The 26,015-nt window shown below is 45.2% G+C and overlaps 3 protein-coding genes across 18 annotated transcripts in view; 2 read left to right on the forward strand and 1 right to left on the reverse strand.

Moving 5' to 3' along the window:
* The window catches only part of cacna1ab (calcium channel, voltage-dependent, P/Q type, alpha 1A subunit, b), an 89,441-nt gene extending 81,596 nt beyond the window's left edge, over window positions 1-7,845 (forward strand). For 9 of the 15 annotated variants that reach the window (XM_078793535.1, XM_078793539.1, XM_078793537.1 and 6 more), the window contains 5 exons: window positions 64-177; window positions 1,537-1,572; window positions 3,828-4,023; window positions 5,751-5,983; window positions 6,192-7,845. In XM_078793535.1, the coding sequence (XP_078649661.1) occupies window positions 64-177; window positions 1,537-1,572; window positions 3,828-4,023; window positions 5,751-5,983; window positions 6,192-6,917 (1,305 nt within the window). In that variant the 3' untranslated portion in view covers window positions 6,918-7,845. The remainder of the gene's footprint in view (window positions 1-63; window positions 178-1,536; window positions 1,573-3,827; window positions 4,024-5,750; window positions 5,984-6,191) is intronic. The other 6 variants (XM_078793546.1, XM_078793547.1, XM_078793549.1 and 3 more) reach the window with 3 other exon arrangements.
* Window positions 7,846-13,581: 5,736 nt separating this feature from the next.
* On the forward strand, window positions 13,582-24,732 carry stx10 (syntaxin 10). 2 transcript variants are annotated; one of them, XM_078793551.1, is made up of 9 exons: window positions 13,582-13,717; window positions 20,661-20,736; window positions 20,861-20,954; window positions 21,383-21,477; window positions 21,607-21,669; window positions 21,740-21,844; window positions 21,927-22,033; window positions 22,662-22,756; window positions 22,853-24,732. In XM_078793551.1, the coding sequence occupies exons 1-9, from the start codon at window positions 13,596-13,598 to the stop codon at window positions 22,927-22,929; spliced, it is 834 nt and encodes a 277-aa protein (XP_078649677.1). In that variant the 5' UTR covers window positions 13,582-13,595; the 3' UTR covers window positions 22,930-24,732. The 2 variants fall into 2 exon arrangements, with proteins under 2 accessions (XP_078649677.1, XP_057921291.2); XM_058065308.2 differs by lacking the exon at window positions 13,582-13,717 and adding an exon at window positions 19,988-20,206 and having other exon boundaries at window positions 22,853-24,731.
* ier2b (immediate early response 2b) lies at window positions 16,097-17,230 on the reverse strand. Its single transcript, XM_058065309.2, has one exon. The coding sequence runs from the start codon at window positions 17,059-17,061 to the stop codon at window positions 16,531-16,533; it is 531 nt and encodes a 176-aa protein (XP_057921292.2). The 5' UTR covers window positions 17,062-17,230; the 3' UTR covers window positions 16,097-16,530.
* Window positions 24,733-26,015: the final 1,283 nt, after the last annotated feature.

Below are 26,015 nucleotides of genomic sequence, written 5' to 3' on the forward strand. Positions count from 1 at the left end.
GCAACCCCCCCCCCTTCATGTTCTCCCTCCATGGTCACGCCTCCTCTCGTTGTCTTTTTCCAGAAGGTAGAGATGAGGGAGATGGGGCGGGACGGGTACTCAGACACCGAGCCCTATCACACAGTGGATGGGCATGGGCGGACCCTCTCCATGCCCCGCCTCACGGCAGACAACCAAGTGAGCACCTCCATCCCACCGCCATCTTTTGCTTAGCACCGCCCCTTTTTCTGCTCACGATGATGTGAATTTTGAAGTCTCACCATCTCTCTGAATGTGAAAAATATTGTACATTTTTAACCAGTGGCGTCATTAGGCCTATTTAAAATAAGCATATAAAATGTTTGCAAGCCCCCTTAAATAATTTGATATTTTTTTTGATTTTAAAATTTTTTTTTTTTTTTATTAAAAAAAAAAGTCTCTGACAAATTTTGTATAATAGGGCAAAAGCAGGCAAGCCAATAAGCAAGCCAATAAGCAGGCTAATACTAGCCTACTATTACTAGTACTAATAATAATAGGCTAATTAATATTATAATAATAATTATTATATAATTGATCATTGTCCACTGGACAGAATGGTTGCAGAGCTTGAGCAGCGGTTTTGCAGTGTAGATTGTGTGTACTTGTGTACATTTAATGGTGGCCTAAAACAATTGAGTATCTCTACTAAATCTGTCCAAAAGTGGGAAAGTTATATCCCGGTTCTTGTTCGTTATTTGTTTTTGGGAATTTTGGGCATTTTTGAATGTCTACTACATTCATTCATTCCTGTGAATCTCCAGGGGGCAAAGCCCCCTTTGTCCTCAGAACCTAGTGACGCCCCTGTTTTTAACGTAATTACGACTTTTTGGACAACATGCTTTGAGGAGAGACTTAAAATTCACCTGCGTCTTCCTGCTCAACACCCCCCCTCCCCACCCATCACCCCTTTTCTCACCTGCTGCTGCTCCGCGCTGAGCTGTAAGGCGTAGCTGCACGTACACCTCCCCAGACAAATAGATAAGAAATAGAAAAAGTATGCAAAAAAAATTATCTTTTCTCCATTTCCATCTGACCCTGTTTCCATCGCTTCTGTTCAAAGTGTGGCCATGACCGCGCCACCTCGAATTAACTAGTTTCCCCATAGAAATAATGCAAAAAGTTCCATAAAGCCTTATTGTAAGGGACAAGTGAGGAAATGTTGACCTAATTCTCGTCAAATGCAAAACTTAGTTCATCCTTCGCTGCTCACTGACATGTCAAAGTTTGTGTGAATTTTTACCCGTAATGTTTTGGTTGCACTTTGAATTGTACGACCTCAGTGTGTGTTTAAAGTTAAAGGTTCCACTTTGCGTGTGTGTGTGTGTGTGTGTGTGTGTGTTTTTGCGCACTTGCCTTCCTTTGGATAACCGTGTTCTTTCTGTCTCCTCTGTTCACTTCCTTGCTTCCTCACCGTTTCATCACCTTGTTGCCTCCTCCCTTCTCTGGTTGTATGTGCTACACTTCTGCTCTTTTTTTGTATCGTTTGTATCGTGTGTGTGTGTGTGTGTGTTCCAGCGGAGGAGACACAGACCTCGTGGAAATAACCTGAGTGTATGTACCCTCTACATTTTGCCGCCTCTCTGTCACAAAGCTGCTGATGTGCATCAAAGTTCAACGTTGGAGATTGCTGTCACGTGCACGCTGACGTGGGCGCTCTTATAGATGGGGTTGAACTGCAGCAGGAACAGCTGGTTCAGGACCTTTTGCTTGTGTTATGCTTCATATACAGTGGAATGGAAAAACTGGCTAGACCAACCTTGCTCCTTCAGTGTCTTGTTCAGTTTAATTCCTGGTTCAATTAAAGGTAGATTTGCTTGTGCAAACCTAATATCGACAACAAAAACACCTCATAAGAGTTTAAATTAAGTGCTGATTGCCATGGTTTTCTTGATCATAAGCAAAATCACTTAAATGGTCCCTGACATGATTTATTTTCTTAAACATCTTATATGTTATTTGTAATAATGTCCTACATTGTTAGATTTTTCCAAGCGAATGATCAATTCCAAAAAAGTGACATCAACCATGATGAGCTAGCTCTAGCTGTTCAGCCTCATTTCCGGAAGTGACCATTGCAATACTGTACATATTACTGTTATTATATATTGTCACATCCATACTGTTTATAATCTGTATAATCTACAATCGCCATATTATAGTCATTTATATCCCTGTACATATCCTCACTGTATTATGGTCATAGCCTGTTATAGTTTATAGCCTGTCCATTTTTTTCTACATTTACTTACTACTAAGGTACTTATAAAATTGCACTGCATTTTGTTGCCCTGTACCAGTGACATGAGCAATAACAATAAAGTTGAATCTAATCTAATGTAATCACTCAGCTACACAAACATAGCGGAGTACGAAGCAGAGGATGCTCACGGTGGTTATAGCGAAGATCTGAGCCATGTGGCAACAATTTTTCGAGGAGAAAAGAAGGAAGAAACAGGAAATGGAATAGAGAACTTGCAGAACATGGACTTGAACTGAAGATTGGTTACCTTCAAAACATGTCTAATCCAGCTTGATACTGGTTCACAAAACAGTCCAGTGTGAAATGCCTTTTGCAACCACTTGTGCCCGATGGTGGCGTCTTTAGGAATTGGAAACAAACGTGGCTTTCCATTACGAGCCATTGCTAGAAACGTAAACGGAGAAGCAGAGCTTATTTGGCTTACAGCCATGCCCATATAAGGAAGTCCACTTCTCTGTGACAGTTTTCATCTGAATACATTCTAATGTATAGGTCAGAAAAAATGGAAACAGCATCATAAGTCCCCTTTAACAGATATTATTGTCGTTATAGTTTGCAGTAATGTACGTATAGCTAAACATATTCCCCAAACCTACAGCTGTGATTAGCCCCCAAAATTCAAAATATAAATATATGATTATGCAGTAATAAAAAGAGGCAGGCTTGGATGGTGGGCTTCCATGTGATTTGTCACCCCTTCACATCCTGTATTAATCATATACTTATATTGCTCACCAACTTAACCATCTGAGTGACACTACTGCAGTGAGCCCCACCCATCCAGTGCGCCACGCTCTCCAAATCGCCTCTGCTTCTATTCTTTCTTCTTCTCATCCTGTCAGCTTCTCCGTCATGTTTCTCTTTGTCTTCGTGTCCCATCGACCTCTCTTCGCTCTCCTTTGTTTGTTTGCTTGTCACGGGGGTCCCATGAGTCGTGCTTGTCGTGCAGCATCGGTGTTGCTCTCAAATGCGTGTTGCCTGTTGCATCATGGCGGAGCGGCTCAGAAGGACTAACGCATGGACGCCAGAGAAGTGGGGGGGGCGGGTTTTAGCGTGAGCGGCATGTCATGGGCGGTGCATGACGTGGTGGAGTCTCGTTGTGGACCATCAGGATAACAAAGTTTGAAGAGTTTGTTAGATGCGTACGTAGCTTTAGTGTGGTTAGCGTTGAGTCCCAAAGATGGCCGCCTTGCAGAAACGTGCCATAGGCTCTTGTGCCTTGTGCATGTCCAGGCATGGTGTCCTTCATGCTTGTTCTCCTCCCCCTTCGTCCCATCCCCGCGTTGTGTCTGCTGAAGATGCATGGTTTAGTTCGCCTGCTCCACCAAAGCCCGTTCTGCTGCATTGGTTCCGTTTGTGCGAACCGCTGCTTTAAGTTGTACCCAGTGAAGCCATTTTCGTACCCGGATGGGTGCACACATCAATTACAAGTTGAGAATGCTAGAATGTTCTGGTTGGGTTAACAAACACCCATCTGCGCACCGTCGATCACTAACTGCGCCAAAATTCACCCATGGACATATCTACTCTTTGTGTCCATCTTCAGACCATCACAGACACCAGCCCCATGCGGCGCTCCACCTCCAGCCTGGTCCACGGGCGCACGGGTCGGGGCGTGAGGTTGGATGACTACTCCCTGGAGAGGGTGGTGTCGGAAGAAGGGCGGCATGGCCGCAGGCACAGGGACCGGAGTCACCGGACCTCCCAGCGTTCGCTGACGAGATACACCGACGCCGACACGGGTGAGTCAGTCAAGAAACGTCACGGTCTTGGTCCAGTTCTCTGAACTGTGGTACAGATGAACTTGTTTTTGTTCTTCTTCACATTCTGGAAATACCATTGAGTACCCAATAAAGTGTTTCTGTAACTATAAAATACCAAACTGAAACTGGCCAGAAATGAAGCATGAAGGTACCACAGATACTCTTATTGGTATTTGTGAGATTTTGCAGCTTGGGATAAAATGTTGTCACGGAAATTTGTCCTGCTTGAGGTTGCGAGGGGTACAGAATTACAGCTACAGAAAAATCCATCCATCCATTTTCTTCCGCTTATCTGAGGTCCAGGCAGCAGCCTAAGCAGCTTCCCGGCTGCTTTGTCCTGATCCTCACAGCGGATCCTGCGGCGTTCCCAGGCCAGTTGAGAAACATAGTCTAGTTAATGTCTGAGGTCTCCCATCGGTTGGACATGGCCTGAAAACCTCCCAAGGGAGATGTTCAGAAAACTTCTTGCCCAGATACCTGAGTTGCCTCACCTGGCTCCTCTCAATGCCAAATGGCCGTGGCTCTGCGACGAGTTGACAGAGCTTCTCACCTGATCTTTGAGGCCCAGTCACCCAACGGAGGAATCTAATTTCAAACATTGGAGTAATGAAGGAATTGAGCCAAGCAAGCAGTGTCAACATTGAGATGTCCTTGAAAAGAGCAGCTACTTCATCAACAAACCGCGAGTGCAAACTGCACACTAGAACTGTAAAAAAAACTAATCCACCTACACTGGTGCAGCTAAAACTGAAAAGCTCTTTTCTCTGTCACGGTGCAGCCTTTATCCATTCTCAATAAGGCAGTTCTTATGTTCATTTTAAAGAGAACGCAGAAAGCACGTACTTGGTTTGCATGCCAGTATTTATACGGGTTGGAATTATGTGTCATATCGTCACTTGCTACCAAGACTATGGAACCCCTAAAGACCCCAAAGGTAAATTTATTTGACCCTTGTTCACATAAAATATGCAGTCATCCATAGCATCGTGTGAATCAGCAGTATGAACTAACTAAAACAAATAGTTTTGGCAGTTGTTAGTTCAGGAAAGACCGAAGTGTTTATTAAAAGACATGGTTCTCAGTCTGCACTTGGTAGCATGTTCTATTACTTTGGGGCACGGGGTGAAGGCAGTTAAACCCAGAACCCAGGTACTCACATCATGATGGATAAGAAGAAGACTAAAGATTACACTTATGTACCACCCTGTCCAGAGTACCAGTGTCTTCGATTTAGCGTCGGCACCAGATATTCATGGCACCCTGAGACAATAGGAGCAAGATGCTGTCCTTAGTTTTTTGTGATCAGTCTTTTAGAATCGTCAGGATGAGGCACTCTTTGCGTATCAGAAGAAAGGAAAAAGAAGTATCATCAGCATAGAAGGATTTGTGCAATGTCAGTGGCCCCAGGATAGAGCCCTGTAGGGCACCGTGTTTCAGATTATTAGTATGCAATTGGTATGAAGTGACCCATAAGTGACTCTCAAAAAATATCACATCAGAGGGTTCACATATAGAAGGGTTTGTGCAATGTCAGTGTCTCTAGGATAGAGCCCTGTAGGGCACCGTGCTTCAGATTATTAGTATTAGTATTAGTATGCAATTGGTATGAAGTGACCCATAAGTGACTCTCCAAAAATACCACATCAGAGGACACAATGTAGCTTTTCCTCAGTGATCTAACTGTTTTGTTTCTCCAAATAAACCAGGTCTAGGCACAGACCTCAGCACCACCACGCAATCGGGAGACTTGCCCCCCAAGGAGCGCGAGCGGGACCGCGGCAGGACCAAGGACCGCCGTCACCACCACCACCATCATCATCACCACAGCTCCATGGACAAGGAACGCTATGACCGCCACGAGTACGCCCACAGGCACTCCCACGACCGCCACTGGTCCCGTTCACCTAGCGAGGGTCCGGACGGACGGGGACACAGACAGGTGGGCCTCAGTCACCAGAAGATTAGCATTGGTCATGTACTGCGATTTACCTTAAGGGCTCCCATCAGGCTGGTTCAGATCAAAGTAAATACTTGGACTTACCAATGTACCCACCCGTCAATCACCTTCATACCTGTCATTTTTTACCGGTACTACGTATATGCTGTACTCTGGGTTTTGATTTTTCTTGTTTACATTTTTGCTGTAGGGCAGTAGTTCAGTGAGCGGTAGCCCCGTACCCTCCACCTCGGGGACCAGCACTCCACGAAGAGGTCGTCGCCAGCTGCCCCAGACCCCAGCTGTACCCCGTCCGCATGTCACCTACTCCCCGGCGGTCCGCAAGCCCAGCTACGGTCCTCCCGGCCCAGGACGCCTACGCTCACCTTCCCCGCGACACTTCTCCCCGCCAGACCTTGACAGAGGCTACCACCACAGACCCCCGTCACGTCAAGCCTCTCCTCACCATGGGGGCTCCGCATCCAGGCACGGATCCCCGCGCTCCCCCAGGCACCAGTCCCCACGCTCACCTATCCATGGTTCACCAAGGTCTCCGCACCGAGCCCGCTGGAGCGGACCTCCGCTGGGGGACAGTCTGGAGGGGGACGCGCCGTTCTATGAGCGTGACTACGAGTACGAGCGGCACCATGAGCCGCCTGCATATGAACAAAGCCTCTCCCACGGCAACCCACACCCGCATGCGGGAAATCCCCACCCACACCCTCGCTCACCTAGGACTGCCTGCCACGGGCCCCCTCCGCCCCCTCACCCGCATCCACGCCGGGTTCCCAATGGCTATCGCTCGTCCTCACCTTCTCCTCATCGCAGAGGGCCTCCCGGGGGGCCTCACCCTCACCATCGCCCCCCACATTCCCGTGGACCCCGCAAAGGACTCCATGAACCTTATAGCGAGACAGACGAGGACGACTGGTGCTAGCGACCGCAGGCAGCGACAAAGAAGGAGATTAGCAACCTCCGGTGTTTTGGCCTTGCATATGTTGACTTTGATCAAAGCAAATGTTGGGGGGGCAGGGCAGGGGGTTGGACATCCTCCCGAGGCCTCTGCCTTCAGCTCCTGAACTCTAAATGAGAGGACCGGGCAGAGACGAGGAAGTGATGGTGCTTCTGACAGACTCAGTGACATGCAGCAGAGACAAACATGGCGGCCAGGCTAGCAGGATAAAGTACTACGCTTCCCATAATTGTTAGCTTGAGACACAGGCAGAAGTCCGGAGCATGTTGGGGTTTTTTGTTTTTAAAAAAAAAAAGGAGTCCTGGTCACACTTTGTGAGGTGTAAACACTGACTGGCTGAGTTCTTCTTCAGGTCCGTGCTGTGACTTACAAACCCTTGACGCAGGTTCTTGCGGCGTCCACTCGGAGCGTTTTTAAATGAGGAACTGATGAAAAGCCAGAACCCCCCTGACCCTTACATGCCAAGCTTTGCCTCCAGAACTTGATTACTGAAGAACAAAACATTATAAACAATACAGAGGAAAAAAAAGGGGAGAACAACCACTTTTATCTGATCTTTTATTGTTTCCCTTCCAAGGGACAGAACCAGGAAACTCCGCCTATTCTGCAAAAACCAGCCAATCCCGGCACTGGCTGATATTTGATGAGTTTTATCATCTCTGTTTACTGTCCAAGACACACTCAAACTACTATGACATCACTTCCTGTCCGGTGGGGGACGCTGATTTTGCCCCTTAATTGCACCCTGACAGGAAGTGACATCACAGGGTTGGAAGGAAGGGGCGGAGAAGACAAAAGGAAGGACGAAAAGACAAACTTGTTGAGCATTTCTTCTATCAATTACTTCTTGTTCTTCTTGAGACATTGGAAGCTTGGTTCTTCTGTTGCGTTCGCTGCGCCTCCTTTGAGCTTTTTTGGGAGTCCGGTGTTGATGGAGACCTGCATGATTGATTCAACACTTACTAGATGGGACGTCTCATTATGTTTGGGACCTGGGGGTGGGCGGGGCTTTATTGGGAACATTTAGGTTTACAAAAGAAGATTTCTTCTCTCTGACTCTTTCTCTCTCAGAGGTCAGGGTGGTGGCGGGTGGAGGGGGGTGGGCAATGAAAACGCAGTGAAACCACTTTCATTTTGATTGACAGGAGAGACGGAGCGGAGGAAAGCGAGCTTCTCCCACGCATTGTATTTAGTATTGCTCACGATGCTAATCTTTATGATACAAACGTCGATGATTGATTGATTGTTAGAGCTATTTACTGTAGAGTTGTTGTTATTTGTTATCTGTTCAAGTATGCTACGTCCATCTTGTTTACAGCCCCTTCCTTTTGATTATCCCCACGTTTACCGGGTTCCTGATGCCTTCCGCTTGCGACGTTTTCAGGCCAGCGTCCTCCTGGTCACGCGTCTTTTAGTTTTTGGCGCCGTCCCAAAGATGGAAGCGGTTTTCGGACGAGCTCACTTCCCTCTTTTGTAGCGTTGTGGAAGAGCCGCCGCGCACGAGGAGCTCCTCAGCAGCACACGCCACCCACCCCCAAACCCCCGCCCCCGCAACCTCGACAACCTGCTTTCTAGACCCCCCGCATGGATGAGGTCTAGTCCTTGTAAGGAGATGGCACCCACCCGTCGGTCCCTTCCATCTGTGCCAACCCCTCCAGCCACTCCCGGCCCCTCCTCTCAGGTCTGGACCAGTTAGCGAGTCCCGTGAGGTCGTAGCACAGCCGACACCTCCTCTGCCAAAACCCGCATCAGTATTTCATTGCGCTCCTAACGAGAGAGAGAGACAAGGTTTTACAGGACACCTTTGTTTTGTCCTTATTTTTACAATTCAAGACGATAGCTAGCTTGGTAGCCGTAGTGCTTGGTTGGTAGTTCTTTGGTGAGCGCTTTGGTGCCGCTCTGGAACTTGCACTATTCTCTTCCCCAGATCCTACAAAACAACCCCAACCCGCCTCAGCCTTGCCGCCCGCACCCCGCCCCACCCATAGTCCACGTCTCTTGACTCTATGCAGACCTCATGAGTGTGATTTCACGGTAGCTTCTAACAACGTCGCCGTGGTACTGTAAAATAAAACCATGCCCCCGCCGCAAGCGGATACGACTGGTAAGGTGAAGGTCGGCACCACTTTTGCACACACGGCGCCCTCTGCGAGTTCCCCCATACACCACCCCGCCCCCACAAATAAAATACACGCGTGTCTAGAGGCCTAGAGGTCAAGCACAGAGAATGCTTTGTCGTTGTTTGGCAGGAAGTGGAAGGGGACAAACCGGAACCCGTCTGCGAGGTTAGTTGCTCCCCCACCCCGACAGAGCCGCAGTGCCTTCTGTATCACATTAGTCATCCACCAAATTGACCCCCCCGCCCCCTTCCTCCCTCCCTCCCGCTGTATTCGTAAAGATCAACAACTCTACGCCTTAAAAGTCCAGTCCCACTGGCTCCCTTGCTAGCACTGAGACGGGGCGAGCGGCACTTCTGAAACTGGGCCGAGGGGGCGACGTCGACGTATAAGTGAGATGTAAGCAAGCCTGAGCCTGGAGAACGGGGTCCCAGGTCCGGTTTGAGGTGCTGTCATGAGGTTTACAGACGTGCAAAAGCGCTTTGCTAACTTCTCAGGTCCCTCTAGAGTCAGGTAGCCCGGCGACCAAGACAACAAGCGGGTCAGGTTCTAGGTGGCGTCAGACTGGATGTGGAGACACCCCATGTCCCCCTACACACACACACACACACAGGTCCCCCTTCCTGTCACCAACCTCCCATGACCCCTCACCTCGCAGCCCGACACCTGAGCCTCCTCCATGTTGTCCAGAATTGTAACCGCCCGCACACAACGCTGCCTTTGTGTGGAAGCATGTTGTGTGTGTATTTCTCACCACACGCTGTTTTTTTTTTTTTTTTGCTTTGTGTTGCGGGATGCCGGCGACGCTAACGGTCTCCCCACATCCACTCATCGGGCTGTGAAATTGTATGGGTGGCGAGGCGCACAAATTAAGGGCTCTCTTTCCAAAACAAATAAGAAGTGGGTTTTATTGTACAGTCGTGCTGCCAAAAGTCATGCTTATGTAGCCGCAGCCCCCTTTGTACAACACTTGATGTGTGCATGCGTGTGTGTTGGGGGGGGGGGTTAGGGTGAATAACTAAGGTAAGATAAAAGGGGGAGGGAATTAGCAGCAGAAGTCGCTGTCGTTGATGACACACAATTTCACACAAAGGCACTGGACCACCTCACTTCACGCCATGATGTCATCATGTCGGGGGCGGGGCCACTCGCACTATATGGAGACATTCACTTGGTGTGTTTGTGTGTGTTTGCGTGAGTTTGAGTCATTTACCTCCAAATGTAAGGACAAACATGTAGAAATACATTTTCTACATGTTAGTGTTGATTTTAAAGAACATCTCTTTGAGGTGCTTTATACACGGTATTTGCAGTACAGTAGAATTAAATGTATTACAGCAGTATTAACAATGCAGTATTATAAATATATTTTATTCACGTTGATTTTTTATTTGTGGATTTATTGTAAATATTTGAATTTTTATTTAGATTTGTATGTGGATTTATTTTTCATACATTTATTTGTAAAACATTTATTTATAATATTATAGTTTATGCATTTTCCCAACTAGCTCACGAACATAGCAACAGACGTCGCAGTTTGATGGCGTCACTGCGAGGGCGTGGCTTTACCGTCATTGAAAAGTCCAACGGTACACGTACTGTAAGTATTGTTATTATGTCCTAGCTAGTAGCCTAGCATCGCTGAGACGGAGACGTTTGAAGCTAGGTAGCTGACAATCAAGCAAAACAGGACTTTTTAAATGGACTTTTTCTGTGTGTGGGTGTGCGTGGGTGCGTGTGCCAATTTGTGTTCATCGTCAGCTTTCACCCGCCTCCCACTCTTGCCGCCCTTTCCTGGGGGTTTAGACAGACGTCACGTGACCATCCTCCCTCTGTCTGTTGTACATTTTGCTTCTGTACTTCTTGTGAAGAGCTCCCATAAAAGTTTGTCAATTGACATGTTTGTGATGCTTTGTCCCGACCCCCTCCCCCTTAAAAATCCATCTTAACACACACAAACACTCATATGCAATATCCATCTATGACCACAGGGTGGAGCGCTTCAGCTACCATACTTTCATCATAATTCCAAGGCCAGCTACCATGCTAACACAAAAGTCTCAGTGGTGCTAGCGTGTTAAAAAAATGTCATCAGACATTTTTTGTTGTCTGCGTTCTGTTTGTGTGTCCATTAATCCATCAGTAATGTCTCCTGTTGCCATGACAACCACTAATCCCCCCCACACACAACAGCAAAGTTGTTGTTGTTGCCATCCGTTAGGCAGAGGTTGCTTCCTGAAGATCTTTACTAGTGCTTTTTTTAATCTTCAAAATGTCAATTTTTATGAATGAATTTGATGTTTCAAAACAATTCTTAATTCAGGATTCAACTTGCGTCAAAACGTGACAAATTTGGAGCCCATTAGCAGAATAATGCTACAACAGCACTGATAAAAAAAACATTCAAAGGAAGCAACCTCCATCCATCCATCCATCCATGCCATGGCCTCGCCAAACCGCCCCACACGGGACCCAGTACAAGCCCAACCAGTGCCACGGTTTAGAAGCCCACCCAGGATTCACTCAGCTCAGCAAGCGGATCATTGCAAAAGAAAAACAAGAAAAGATGGAGGAAAATAAAGCAGACCATACATGGCAGTTTGAGCTAAAAGACAAGTATTTCATTACAGATTTGCATGTGCAACGTGCATGCCACTATGTGGGGTAACAAGTCAACTTCAGGAACTTAAAAAAAAAAAAGAAATATATATGAATATGAAGAAAAAAGTATATATATATACATATATATATATGTACAAAATATATATATAGATAGATGTTTTTAAGAGCAACGTGTTTCTTTTTTTTGTCTATTTTTAAAAACAAAAAACGTTTAAAAAAATCAATAAAAACTGAGCAAAAAATATCAAATAAAATAACATTTAAAAGAAGACATTAGTGATGATGAATTCAAGAATGCGATTTCTCGGGTAAGCGGAAAACTTCATCATTAACATGCAAGAAGATAAAAAAAATAAAATGGGAGAAGGTGGATGACAGACAAAATCCTTGCAGTCGACCAGCTGCCTGAACTTAGTCCTTTTCTTCCGGATATGAAATCCCCTCCTTTTTTGCCCGCCCTGCCATTTCTCTCTCTCTCTCTTTCTCTCTCTCTTGCTCTCTCTCTTCTTTCCGGATCTTTCTCTGCTGTTTCTACCAGTGCATTTTGTAATTTCCAACAGAACTCTTCCTGAGGAACCTGAATAAACCAGAGAGAATGCATTGTAAGCCCGCCTCCGCTCTTCTTTTTAACAAAAAAGTGTGTCAAAACTTTTGAGCAGCACTGCAATGTTTCAAATATTAATGAGGAACCTACCACAGCATCCTTTTGGGGAGCAAAGATTGTTCAAGAATGAGGATGATCACTCTGACAAAAAGGGGTAAAAGGTGACTTTACAGGCATCAAGTCTCTATCATTGATGGGAACCGGGATTGGCATTTCGATTCTTCCAGGGTAGTTCACCTTTTTTTTTACTTCGATATGGAGTATTGATACCCCAAAGAAAGAGTTGCAAACACCAACGAAGAAGAATGGGCTACAAAGTTGGTTTAACATAACGAGTGGTCGGCAACATTGAAAACTCAATGATATTATGGGAAGGAGGACACACGGGCTGCACGGCGGTGTAGTGGTTAGCGTGCATGCCTCACAGTTACAGGAAACCCAAGTTCAATTCCACCCTCGGCCTCGCTTTAATTGGCAAATAGTCCAAATTCGAATATTCCAATTCTATGTTAAATTAAATTAATAGTATATATTTTGTATATTTCCTCATAATATTACTTGTTTATTCTTGTCATATGGAAGTTTTTCCCCAACTATTTCAACTTGTAAATTCTCTTGACTTTCAAATTTTTCCCTAAAAATGACCATAAAAGCCACTCATAATCACCAACAGGTCTTCAACAAAGATATGTTATGTTCAATGTTAGAGTTCGAAAAGGATACTTTTCATCTCCATTCAGTTCTGCTTGAAATTTATTCATTCATTCCTATCATTGATATTGTCAATAACTGTAAAGCAAAAACAAAAAAAAATGAAATCCAGTGAGTTAGGATTGTTTGGGAAAATCGGTAAGTGGAATTGGAGGCCGTTGGCATAACAATGAAAGCAAAGGTTGTGCTTGTCAATAACTGAACTGTGTGGCGACAAATATAAGATAGAAATATAAAATCCCAGAAAATACATGCACGCTCAAAACATGTGAATTCAACTTAATGGGTGTCTTTGAACGCAACTCTTCATGTTGTTTTGCTGCTTTAAAGAAACTAGTGCTAGCTAAATAGATTTTGGTGATTAACCGTGATTAATTAATTAGAAAATGTGATTAATTTGTATTCATTTGACAGGTCTAGCTTTTCTATCATGTATAGTGTTATTTTTTTTCAGTAATTTTTTTTATGTTTTGTAGTTTTAGGTTTGGTGTTTACATTTGCGTTTTCTAATGTTGTTTTTGTTATGTTTGTGTTTTTAGTGTTGTATTTTTGTGTTACTGCAAAAGTGACAAATGATGTGTTGAAATGCGATGTCTCTTTCAGAACACGAAACTTGAAACCAAACATCCTCTCAGCATCATCACCCGCCTTCCTCCTCCTCCTCCTCCTCATCATCATCATCTGCATCCGCCCCTACGTCACTTTGTGTAAGACACACGCACACACACACACACACACACACCCCTAGTAAGTGTCTCCTCCTCCCTCATTCATCACGTTTCATTGACGTCCACTCTGCTTTCTCCTCCACCCTCCTTCTCATCACATCAGCCAGTCCATCACCCACCTCCTCACACACACACACACATACACACACACAGGATGTCTGAATTGCATCTCCTAAAATAGAGTCCTCCTACGTATTCTGTTGCATCAGTGCATCACTTCATGTCTGCTTGGCTGCTGCATACACACACACACACACACAAACACACACACACAAACACACAGGAAACTAATAGAAAAGCTGAGCCTTGACAAAGAGCCCCCATCCTATACTGATAGATAGATATTTATTTTAAGATGCCTCCTTATGTCTCCAGGCAAAGTCAGGTGTTGACACAAACGTGTTGCCCTGTACAGTATTACGCAATCAATGTGCACCGATACAGTCGACGTTCTGCTGACTTTTCCCAGTCAGAAATATGGAAGTGAACGAATATTATGTATGGACACAGAGCACCGACAATCAGGTACACGATGTCCTCTCCCGCTCACGCTCCTTCATTGTCCGGCTTCCTGCTTGCCCCTCGCTTCCTGTTCTCTCTGCGCGGGGGCGTCACTGCGGCGCCTCATCGGCGTGTTCCATGTGCGCGTCACAGAGTGCATCACGTCTCAGTTAGCATGCTGCACTCATAACACGCTCCAGGAGGAGGGAGAACATGTTGTACTCGACTTGTCTCTCTCTCGCTCTCTCTCTCTACCTTGGTTCTCTTGTTTCCAGCATTCAGGGCCTGCTTCCCTACCCTGCTCATTTGGAGTGGTGGTCAGTCCAAAATGGCTGACCTTGCACCCCAGGGTTGACCATGTCATTCTCCGCAGGAAGGCTAGGGGCGCTGTTCCCCAATGAGTCGACTAGTCAGGGCTTGTCGAAGCTTCCTTCCTGGATGGAATCCATGGCTTATGACGCTCAGGTGTCGGCAAAGTACAAAGTACTATATATAACTATAAGTTATACAGTAATCCCTCATTTATCACAATGAATTGGTTCCAGAAAAATCCTTATTACCACACAGAATATTTACATAAAACCTCTTCATGACCTTCTTAATGCATTTTTACCTTTACTAGAACCCTCTAGTCCCTTATAGTCACCTATACACTCTACACTACACTATACATTAAATGAAATTAAATGTCATTAAATGAAATGAAAGTACTTTACTTTACTTTACTTTTACTTCCTGCGGTGGTGATTGTCTCATTAATGTAACATTACTGACACCTAGTGACCAGTGTAGAATACTACATATCATCACAGTGTCTTTGAATGCGTCTTCTCAATGCCAAGTCCTGCTTTTCACAGGATTTATGTTCCACTCTGTAGGCTAAATATTGTTTTGAATTTTATTCATTCATTCATTTTCTACCGCTTTTTCCTCACAAGGGTCGCGGGGGTGCTGGAGCCTATCCCAGCTCTCTCCGGGCGAGAGGCGGGGTACACCCGCCAACAACCATTCACACTCACATTCATACCTATGGACAATTTGGAGTCGCCAATTAACCTAGCATGTTAACCTAGCAAAACCCACACATGCACGGGGAGAACATGCAAACTCCACACAGAGATGCCCGAGGGTGGAATTGAACCCTGGTCTCCTAGCTGTGAGGTCTGCGCACTAACCACTGGACCGCTGTGCCGCCCGTTTTGAATTTTATATCATATCTATTTTATTTTTGTGTACCTTTTACTGGTTTTTAATTCTTATTCGTTCTCATAATTGGAGATTAACAAACACGTAAGGGGAGGTTACATTTATTTAAAAATTATAGTTAATTATTAACTTCATTTTATTGAACTGGTCCTTGAGACGCTGCACAGTGGTCGAGTGGGTTGTCAACCAAAACAAGGCAGGCTTAAACGGGTTCTACATGTGCCAAAAGCTGACTTTTGTTCCAAAACTGATGGACACATACTAAAAAAAAGAGAAGGATGGTGGGGCCACTTTAACCTAACCCCCCAATAACTCCCTAACCCCCCCCCCCAGGATGATACAGAGGGACAGAAATAATTATTCAAAGAATTCCCAATGATTTTTTTTAGCATAGCTAACAAAGTGGGCAGCCGGTATCGGGTCACGCTGGGAGGATGTGATTCATAACTCTGTTGTAAGCCACAGGAAGTGGGGGTGGAGGGAGGGGGGGGGGCGTTCTCTGTAAGCACTAGATTAGAGAATCCAGACTGGTGGCAGACCTGGTCCCTCTTTAAAGGATTGAACCCGCTGATCTTTGGCCCACATGCTGTGAACAATCACGACAAGAGAAAAGCTGTGATGTTTGTACATTTAAAACTTTATTAACAAAGATTTGTTTTTTTAAAAAGCATAAAAGCAGCTTACAGGTGAGGTATGTACTGTCATAACAATTATTATTATGGGATGTTCACATTCATTAATACACAGGAAAGTTTTAAAGATGCAAGCAGCACCTTTGCAGCACCATGTTGGTCCACAGCAGTAGTGTGTCTGCGTGGGGTGGGTAACCATCGACCACTTCACTTCCTGCTGATTCACACTTTGAGTCAGCACTTTTCAGTGAGTCACTTCTTGTCGGGCCGGTTCCTCTTGTGTGACTCAGCCCACGGGATCGCTCCTATCCGAACTTTCCACTCGGAGAGCTCGCTCCTCTGGGCCGGAACGGTCCATCCGCAAGACCGTGGATGTGGGTCATATCCAGACCACTCGTGTGTGAGAAAAACAAACAGTCGGCTCCAAAGTCCAGTGGAGCCTCCTCAGTGGTGTCAGCAGGCCGGTATGACCCGGTTAAGGGACAAAGCCGTGAGGGACTCCGCGGGTCCCAGGCGGCAGCTGGCCGGCGGGGCCGGAGCGGAATGACGCTCCTCTCCCGGCTCCAGTCTCGCCCTCTTGCTGGGGAGGAAGTCCGGCGCCGCTGACGTCCTCCCCCGACGCTTCCTGGAGCGTCTCGTCGGGCTCTGGTTCTCTTTGTCCTCGGCGGGCTCCCCCTCCTCCATGTCCTCTACTATGTCCGCCTCCTGGCGTGCACCTCCCCCCGCCGTCAGGCTCACCTCGACGGGTGTCTGCTCCGGCTGGGGCGGCTCCAGCTCGGTCGGTTCTTCCGCACAGCTCTCCATGGGCGGCGGCGACGACGAGTGGTAGATGTCCCGGGCCGAGCGCATGACCAGGGACAAGAGGAGGCTCCGGTGGAGTCTCAGTCCGCCTCTTTGGGTCCTGGACGCGTACAGCTTGCTGATGGACACGGCTAGAACCCTCCGGGCCTCCGCGTTCACCTCCATTGCTGTCGTGTCACTCATTGTTGTCGGTGTGTATTTACGCGCGGTGTTTTAAGGGTTTCGTGTTTTTGGCGCAAGGACCAACTCGACGAATTGAAAAAAGAAAAAGTGGACTTTTAAAGGTCTTGGTTCGGGACGCTTTGTTTAGTGAAGTAAGAAGGCGTCACTGAGGAGAATTGAGAGCTTTCCACGAGCAGGGTGGCTTTTTATGTACTCGGTGACGTCACACTGGATTCCTCAGCCAGCAGGCTCCGCCCACACCTGCGACACAAGCACACACACACACACACACACAAACCATCTGTTCCGTCTAGGATGTTTCTTCTCAGTTTTTAGTTTCTCTTCCTCATTTGCTCTTCTTCCACTTCACTAAAATCGTTTAAAAACCGTGTCACTGACAAAATCACAATCCTTTATTGTTATATCGTTTTACACAATCAAGACTCCACGAGGTTAGCATTATTTATTCTGGTGTATTGCTATTGTGTCGGAATATGTACATTTAAATGTACACTTACGTACAAATAAGTATGTTTTAGAGGTTAAAATGTCCCTGGTAGGCTGCCGTCATGTTATCAGGTACTTCTGTCAGATATAAACTTCGCTTCAAAATCGTTTCACTAAAGTCAGTGACGTCACGTGTTTATCTTTTAGATAAAAAATGTGAATATACGTGGGTGCACAAGTTTAAACCAAAAAAAGCTCCCCTCAAATTTCATGGGAGTTTCTCACACACGTAAATGACTCACATACGTCGCTCCCTCGCCTTGCCATATATGGCTTTTCCGGTTGTAAAGTCCCCACGAGTGGAAAAGCCGTGACGTTAGCGCCCCGCCTCTTCCGCCTCCCCCCCCACCCCCCACCCACTGGAGCACAGCTGTGGTGACGTCACCAACACTCCATATATGGCGTGGCAGCCGGTGTAAACAAGGTTACTAAGAGTTACTAAGAGGCGCCACGAGGTCAAAGGCGGTAGTCGTCACGGTGCCTTCACGAGCCGATTGGGAGTTTGTAATTTGTAATTATAACACAGATGTATATTATACGCGTAGTCAGTCAGTGCGATTAAGTTAGCTAGTCTTTAAGCAAGGCAAGTTTAGCATAATTGTCATGCAAATTGCTGCTCCGGTGTGCGGTTACAATGCTGTTGCATACATAAGTAGGAGACCACGAGGCGTAGCCATGGTAACGTGACTTTCCTTTTAAATGGGTCCAGTTCTTTTTCAAACTCAGCCCAACACTGACTTAGACTGGAGAGCGAGAACTAAACTTTACAGCGTCACCTAAACGCTGCACATTTGCTTTCCTGTCACTGACGTCATTGCCTTTGGTATGTATGCTATGTATCCACAGCTATAAAAATAGACAACACTAGTGCACTGCTTGTTATATAAGATAACTTGTGGCATGCTGTAAAATAACAATGTCTCTTTTAGATCGTGTTCGTTACTATGATAAAGGTAAAAATAAAATCACAATTGCATACAATTTTGTCTTTATTTGTACCTTAAACATCTTCCACCACTTTATTGACATTGTGTGCCATTAAAGGCTGTACTATTTATTTAGTTCATTTGGTTAACTGCATTGTTCTTTTAAGGCTGTTAGTGTAATACTTTACTTTTTGCTGTCATGTATTTGTAGTATAATGTACTGTCTAATGTACTGCCTTACAAATAGGAAGCTGACAGGTCCCTCAGGGGGTAAACGGTCGTAAAAGATACTTCCTGAATCTATAAAGTGATTAATCCGTATGCCAATGAATGCCACGCTTGATGATATATTTTACATGGAGACAACCAGCCGTGACCTCGCTTCGTGTCTGCACCTGATGGTCACTATGGCAACATGTGTGTGTGTGTGTGTCTGCGATGTGTGTGTTGTCGTACTGCCTCCGCTTGAGGCCAAATGGCTTAGTGAGGAATGTGCCTGTGCATGCATGTGTTTGTACATGAGTGTGTGTGTTGACCTGCCCAACATAAGCTGACCTCGCCCTGGTGGCCATGTTTGACCTCTGCACATGTGACATTGTCTTAAACAAAGACCTTTCAACACAAATCACACTTTATAGTTTATTATTTAGATGCAGTGCGAGAGTAACTTTTATGTGCTAATATTACATTGTTGCTTGATTGTGTTTTGTAGCGCTCTGCAAAGCAGGTTATAGAAGCAAGTAGGTCATCCGTACAAGGAGCACTTGAAGGCACCACGAGGGAAAAGGGTCAGGACCGTGGTCTATTTATAAACTCAGCAGCGTTATCTCGCAGCTTCATTTTGGGACTTCTTGTGCTTTTTCCTGTGATGTCATGGTGTTTTCTTCAGCCGTGTGAGTGGACACACACAAGTGCAAAATAAGAACACAAACGCCTCTCGCACCGACCAAACTGAGTCAAATTTTCACACCTTATGTGACAAATAAAACCCCCCAAAAATTGTGTGCATTTCAGCTTCTGGCTTGTTTTGAATGCTGACTTATTTTAAATGTACTGTGTTGTTTGTACATTAATTCATATACTATATGACTGCTATATTTGGACTGCTACAGATAGATTTGATGCTACCTTTTGCCATTCAAATCTTTCTCATTACATTTACACTTTTTTGTTGTTGTTTTGCTTACTAATTCCTTAAATTACCAAGTATTACCAATTGTTTTTCACTCTCCAAATTTTACAGTGAGGCTGATAAACGGCCTGTGAATTTTCACAGGGCAGGGAGGGAGGGGGCAAGTGGAGGAAACAGGATGAGGACAGGAAGGAAGGAAGGGAGAGCCGTAGACAGGACGAGGGTGGGACAGATGGACTGCCACAAAACGGACAGGGAGGGGTTTGCTGAACACGCATCTGTTTGTCTGTGCATGTATGCAGTGTCGTTGGGTGTGACTGTGGAGGCAGGCATTGTTACCATAGCAACCTTTTGTGTACAAACTGTTCCGTTCACCGCCTCTGAGTTACCTTATTTTTTAACACAATCGTAATTGTTATGTTACTGGATCCATAACTCCAACATTTGCTCCAGTAGCAGTAATAATTATGAAGATATATTTTTTAAGTGTCTGAAAGTTTACACATAGGCCTGAAAGCCTCATGCCTGCAGCGCATGCGCTGGGGCTCGACGCACCCGGAAGCACCATGTCGCTGGAGGACCCGTTTTTCGTCGTGAAAGGGTAAGAACGAAATAAAAACACAATTAAAACTGAGCGAAAACATTCACTGCGCATGGTTAATCCGACGTGTGACATCCCTCCCGAGCCGCCGTGTGAGCCAAAAACAAAAGTTTATGTCAGCGGAGTTTCCGCTGCTAACTAGCTTGAATGCTATCAACGTGTCGATGTCTTGTTTGTGTGGAGCAAATAAAAAGTCTCTTTCACTCTATCAAATGGTCGCATGCTTTTGTTTCTTTTGTTTTAACCACTGTTTGCTTCACCTTTGGTATTCTTTTTTTCCTGTAAACGCGAAGCTGCGAAGTCACGAAAGGATGCGAAGTTGGTTTGTCCTTTGTTTAAGCAATGTGTGTGTCTGTGTGTTCGCGCGTGCGCACAAAAGAGGCATAAAAAGAATCTAAATTTACAAAGATCCAAATCCTATGGAAGTATAACGTGTGTTTGTGTGTGATTGCAGGGAGGTGCAGAAGGCCACTGCGCGTGCGCGCAGCCTGTTTGACAGGTGGGAGGAGCTACTGCAGGATGGCACTCAGGTGAGACCAACACCATAAAAACAAATAACTGTACACGCTGAGAGAGTCGAGCAGAAATGTTTTCTTGCGGTTTCATACTGGTGTCCCAATACAGGCATTATGTAATAGTTTCCTTGATGGTCAGGTTAGTCGTGATGAACTGGACTGGAGCACAAATGAGCTGCGCAACTGCCTTCGGGCCATCGACTGGGACTTGGAGGACCTTAGTGAGACTATCAGTATCCTTGACGAGGCCCGCGACTTCCTCCACATGAGCATCACGCGTCTTGTTTTCACAACAAACTTGTACTTTGTTGCTTGCACTCCCACAAGATGGCCATCACGCCCTGGGGCGTGTCGCCACAGTGTTTGTTTATTTTTAGTAAGCTTAAAAACATTAATGAATGGATAGTGATACTCAAACATAGCATGTTTGTTCACGATATGTAACTTTCAGTCTTGTGACGCTTTCCTTAAGGGAACAGTACGCAATAATGCAATTTCGACCCAATTTTTACAACAAATAAGCTAATTTACTTTACAATGACTTGTGGTTTATGTTTGCGCCGTCCAGTCACTGATTCATGTAGGCTGGTTAACAATAGGGAGAATAGCTTTTCCATCATCGTCATGGCAATGTTGTTTGGTTCTTGAGCTGTTGGCTCAGGTATCGTGGAGTCTAATCCCGGGAAGTTCCGTCTTGGCGAAGAGGAGCTTCAGGAGAGGAGAGACTTTGTGGAGCGAACCAGAAAATCAGTGCAGGTGAAGTTCCCTCATTATGATTTTGCAATGTGTTGGTATGCTAATGTAAGCATGTTGGCATTGCTAGCATACTAGCAATTATTTCCCTATTTTTATTGGTCAATAAATATATGTTATTGTTCTGTGCAGGAGATGAAGGACCATTTGTCCAGTCCATCGGCTGTGGCTCAGACAGAGAAGAAGAACAAGCAGGTCCATGCACGCTGGAACGGGATGTGTTTGAGAGCGTCTTAAAGCAACCATCTGGTTTTTGCTCTTTCAGGCGCTGCTGGCGTCGTCGTCTGTCCCGGACAGGTCTACGGGCCTGGAGGCCCACCTGGTGTCAACCAACTCCAGATACATCCAGGAGCAGCAGGAACAACAACAGGTAGCAAAAGAGTCAAGTGGTGGATTCATTCAGGGGTGGAAAGAGTACTAGTTTGTGTGTGTGTGTGTGTGTGTGTGTGTAGCTGATCATGCAGGAGCAGGATGATCATCTGGAGTTGGTGTCCGGAAGCATCCGAGTCCTCAAAGACATGTCAGGACGCATCGGGGACGAACTGGATGAGCAGGCCATGTGAGTGCGCATCCTCCTCACCTTCTTCCTTCTTCTTTCTCTTTCTCGGCTTCTTGCTTTTCTTCTTCTTGCTCTTCTTTTAATAAAGTAATATTACTAGAAAAAGCGCGCAGATCTCACAGCTAGGAGACCGGGTTCAATTCCACCCTCGGCCATCTCTTTGTGGAGTTTGCATGTTCTCCCCGTGCATGCGTGGGTTTTCTCCGGGTACTCCGGTTTCCTCCCACATTCCAAAAACATGCTAGGTTAATTGGCGACTCCAAATTGTCCATAGGTATGAATGTGAGTGTGAATGGTTGTTTGTCTATATGTGCCCTGTGATTGGCTGGCCAACAGTCCAGGGTGTACCCCGCCTCTCGCCCAAAGACAGCTGGGATAGGCTCCAGCACCTCCACGACCCTTGTGAAGGTAAGTGGTAGAAAATGAATGAATGAATGAATATTACTATATATTTTTTTTATATTAAGACTTTTACATTACTTACCCTATCATTAAATAGTGGATGATTACTTTTAATCGCTGTAAAACGCTGAGACCACTTTTGATTGACTGAAAAGGATTTGAAAACTGCAGGAAATAAAGGCCCTTATTTTGAAAAAACTGCTTCCCACTATGGACGCTCTTGCAGCATATTGGAGGACTTCACAGACGAGATGGACCAGACGTCGTCCCGCATGGACTCGGTCCTCAAGAAGCTGGAAAAGGTCTCTCACATGACCAGCAGTACGTGTGCATACACACACACACACACACACACGCACATTCAATTTTACCATGGCAACAAGAGTTGATCCTGACAACTTCCTGTTGTGGCTGCAGGCCGTCGGCAGTGGTGCGCCATCGTCGTGCTGGTGGCCGTCCTTCTCTTCGTCCTCATCCTCTTCTTCGCCCTCTGACCCTGGTGACCTCCAGTCTTGACTCCGCCCCTCCCCTCAGAGGGAAATAACACATGCCCTGCCCCCTCCACGCTATTTTACTTCCCCGAGTCTGTATAGCCTTGTGGTGGAGACATCAATGATTGACAGCAGAGGTGGGTGGCGGCCAATTCAAATCAGGGATGGTTGTTTTGTTTGTGTTTTTTTTTTTTTGCCAGGTTAAAAGGTCACGAAACATTTGGACTGCTTCTCTGAGCTTCATTAAGATGGAGCGTAACAGAAAGGTGTTTTTTTTTTTAAGACTTGGTTGCCTTAAATCTATTTTTATACCTTGGAAATGTTCCCGCCTTGACGTGATGACGTCAGATTCTAGTGATCTGTCGAGTGACGTCACAAAAGTCAAGCCAGCAGACCTCCTGCAGGCTGGAAGCAGTTGCTAGGCAGGATGCTGCAGCAGGAAGCACACACTTAAGTGTAGTGCGCCCCCTGCTGGAGGACAAAGGTCCTGTGTAGAGGTTGCTGCAGTATGAATACTTTTGACAGTTTCTGCCTTTTATGTACAAAAGCCACATGAAGACATTTCACCTCTTGTTATTGCACCTTCAGAAAAAGGAGGATACTTTAAAAGTTCAGACGAGAACTTAACCAAACGTATTTTATCCACACTTTACTGCCAACTTTGAATGCTTTAAATGTAAACACAATGTTTGGAAGCTCTTTGTTTTTTTATATTATCTTGAAAAGATGCATCATGAAGCAAAAGTTCAATTCTGTGTGATAAATCACATTTCAAATTGATTTGTCTTTTATTCAGATACTTAATAAGGCCCTGTGCTGTAAATTCTTGCATCCGGATGGGAAAGGATCAGATGTAATACACTAAGTCCACCAAGTGTGGCGCTGTAAACCATAGACAGACGGGACACTTTTAGCCAACAAAAACTAACTACATTTGGCGCCTAACTGTTCCCCAAGTATATTAGTCCATGTTCGACGTTATAAACGAGATTAATTAACTTAAAATGTTTTGTATAAAGTCTTTATGTAAGTAAGTACATTTACAGCCTTGACACATCCAATATGGCGGCGAAGACTTTGTGGCGTCTATGCCTATGCTGTAAACAAACACACACGGAACCACGTGACACACGAAAAGTTAGTCGCCTTCCAAGCCTTTTCTAAACAAAATGGAGTTACTTCTGTGAGTCATTATGGAGTATAATACAACAAAACATCTGGAAAATGTCGACTCAGGTGAGTTATACCAATCCACGAGCATTTGTGGTCACGTGACGGCGACAGATCGGTGACGTCATCACTTCCATAAAGCATCGGTTCGCCTGTCTACACGGAAACAACGAGCCACTATGGAAGCTGTTTGAGTGCGAATGAAAGGCTGAAATGATGAAATAACATTGGTGAAGATTTTAAACTTTGTAATATATTGAAGAATACTCGTAATTTAATAAACTGTAACTGAAAAAATGATAATTGAAGGATAAAGTTGTCATTTTACAAGAATCAAAGTCCTAATACTGTATAATTCTAGCTGCAGTCACTACAATCGACCAGAGGGGGCAGCATAACAGTCCTTTAGCTGGTGGGCACTTCAAATACAAATGAAGAGCGACGTGTTTGGTTACAAACATTTGATTTATTTTATTATTGAGATTGTATCCTCATATTTCAATCAGTATGCTTTCTTTTGTCTTCAAACACAGTATTTAATGTGCAATTATTTCTTACTGGTCACAGGAATTCACAAGTAATTGGCACTTAGAACACATGGTGGTGTGGGGGGGCACTGACATATACAAGGTGGTGGGAGGGGGTGGGGGTGAGACGTTTACTGCATTTGTTTTTTTTTAAATAAATGACCTTTAAAAAAACTGCTTGTTTCCTGTGTGATTAATCAAAAACAATTACCAAAAAAAAATCAATAAAAGCTCGTCATGCTGCGAGTGCACATTCCAACATAGTGCTTTTATATATGTGCTGATATACATTTGTATATATTTATATTCATATATTTATTTGTATTCACTGTGACAGGAGGGAACACCAGAGACAGAGAGGTTGCCGTGGGGACGTGTAAGCCCCGCCCACACTTCCTGTGAGGTAAGACTGTGTTTTGCATGAGGTGGTGAGCTGTTGCAGCGTTCAAAAGGTCAGACAATGGCTGAAAGCTTCCGAGGTAAACTGCTTTTGTTGTTTAGAAAAACTGTAGAAAACTGGCACACACGTCTTAAGAGTGTGTGTGTGCGAGGTTCTTCAGAGGTCTGAGTGTGTGGTGTGTGTGTGTTTGTTGTGTGTCTCTGGTGTTTGAAGACTGAGGCGATGATTGAGTGACGATGATACATAGCTTTTTTTTTATATATATATTGACCACCATGGGGTTCTAAAGCAAGAAAAATCCACCCCTTCAAGCGTCAAGCGTTCCAGAATGTTCTCTCGTATACGCTGGTACTTAATTGCTTTACGTTTACAACAAGTGGCCGCCATGTTGAATTAGCGACACAATTTGGTCAGTGTCTGAAAGGGCGGGTCTTTTCTGGGGTGGATTTCTCCGTCAAACATTCATGTCTAAAAACTGCAACCAGGTCATATATACTTATTTTATCTTCTCAGTATTCTCATCAAAAAAACACCAAAGGAGTCAAAAATAATGCTCAAGTCATTCTAGCTAGTAAATTAGCTCCGCCCACCACACAAAGTCGAGACGTGCTTTTTTTTTTTTTACAGTGAACATGAATGTCATTAAAAGAAAACAACTTATCAAAAAGAGTACAAAAACATTAAAAACAAACAAAAATAAACCATATAAAAAGATTTCCCCCACATCAGACACCCAAGCCACAGACAGGAAGTGACACAGTCAGCGTACTCAGAAAGGTGCAAAGGGCTTTGGCGCCATCTTGTGGTGAGACAAGAAAGCGCTCACCCAAAGGTGCTTTCTTTAAAAAAAAAAAAAAAATACTAGCGCTCCTGGTCACTTTAGCTCCCCCTGTGGCCGGGCGGTGACAGACAGACGGGCGGAGTCACACGTGGACGATAACGTATTTGGTCTTGTGGGGTGGGGGGGGCACTTTTTTTTTGGCTTGGGGGGG

The sequence above is a fragment of the Doryrhamphus excisus genome, linkage group LG9 (genome assembly GCF_037039965.1).
Source record: "Doryrhamphus excisus strain RoL-2023G ecotype Guam linkage group LG9, RoL_Dexc_Guam_v1.1, whole genome shotgun sequence".
Classification (NCBI taxonomy): domain Eukaryota; kingdom Metazoa; phylum Chordata; class Actinopteri; order Syngnathiformes; family Syngnathidae; genus Doryrhamphus; species Doryrhamphus excisus.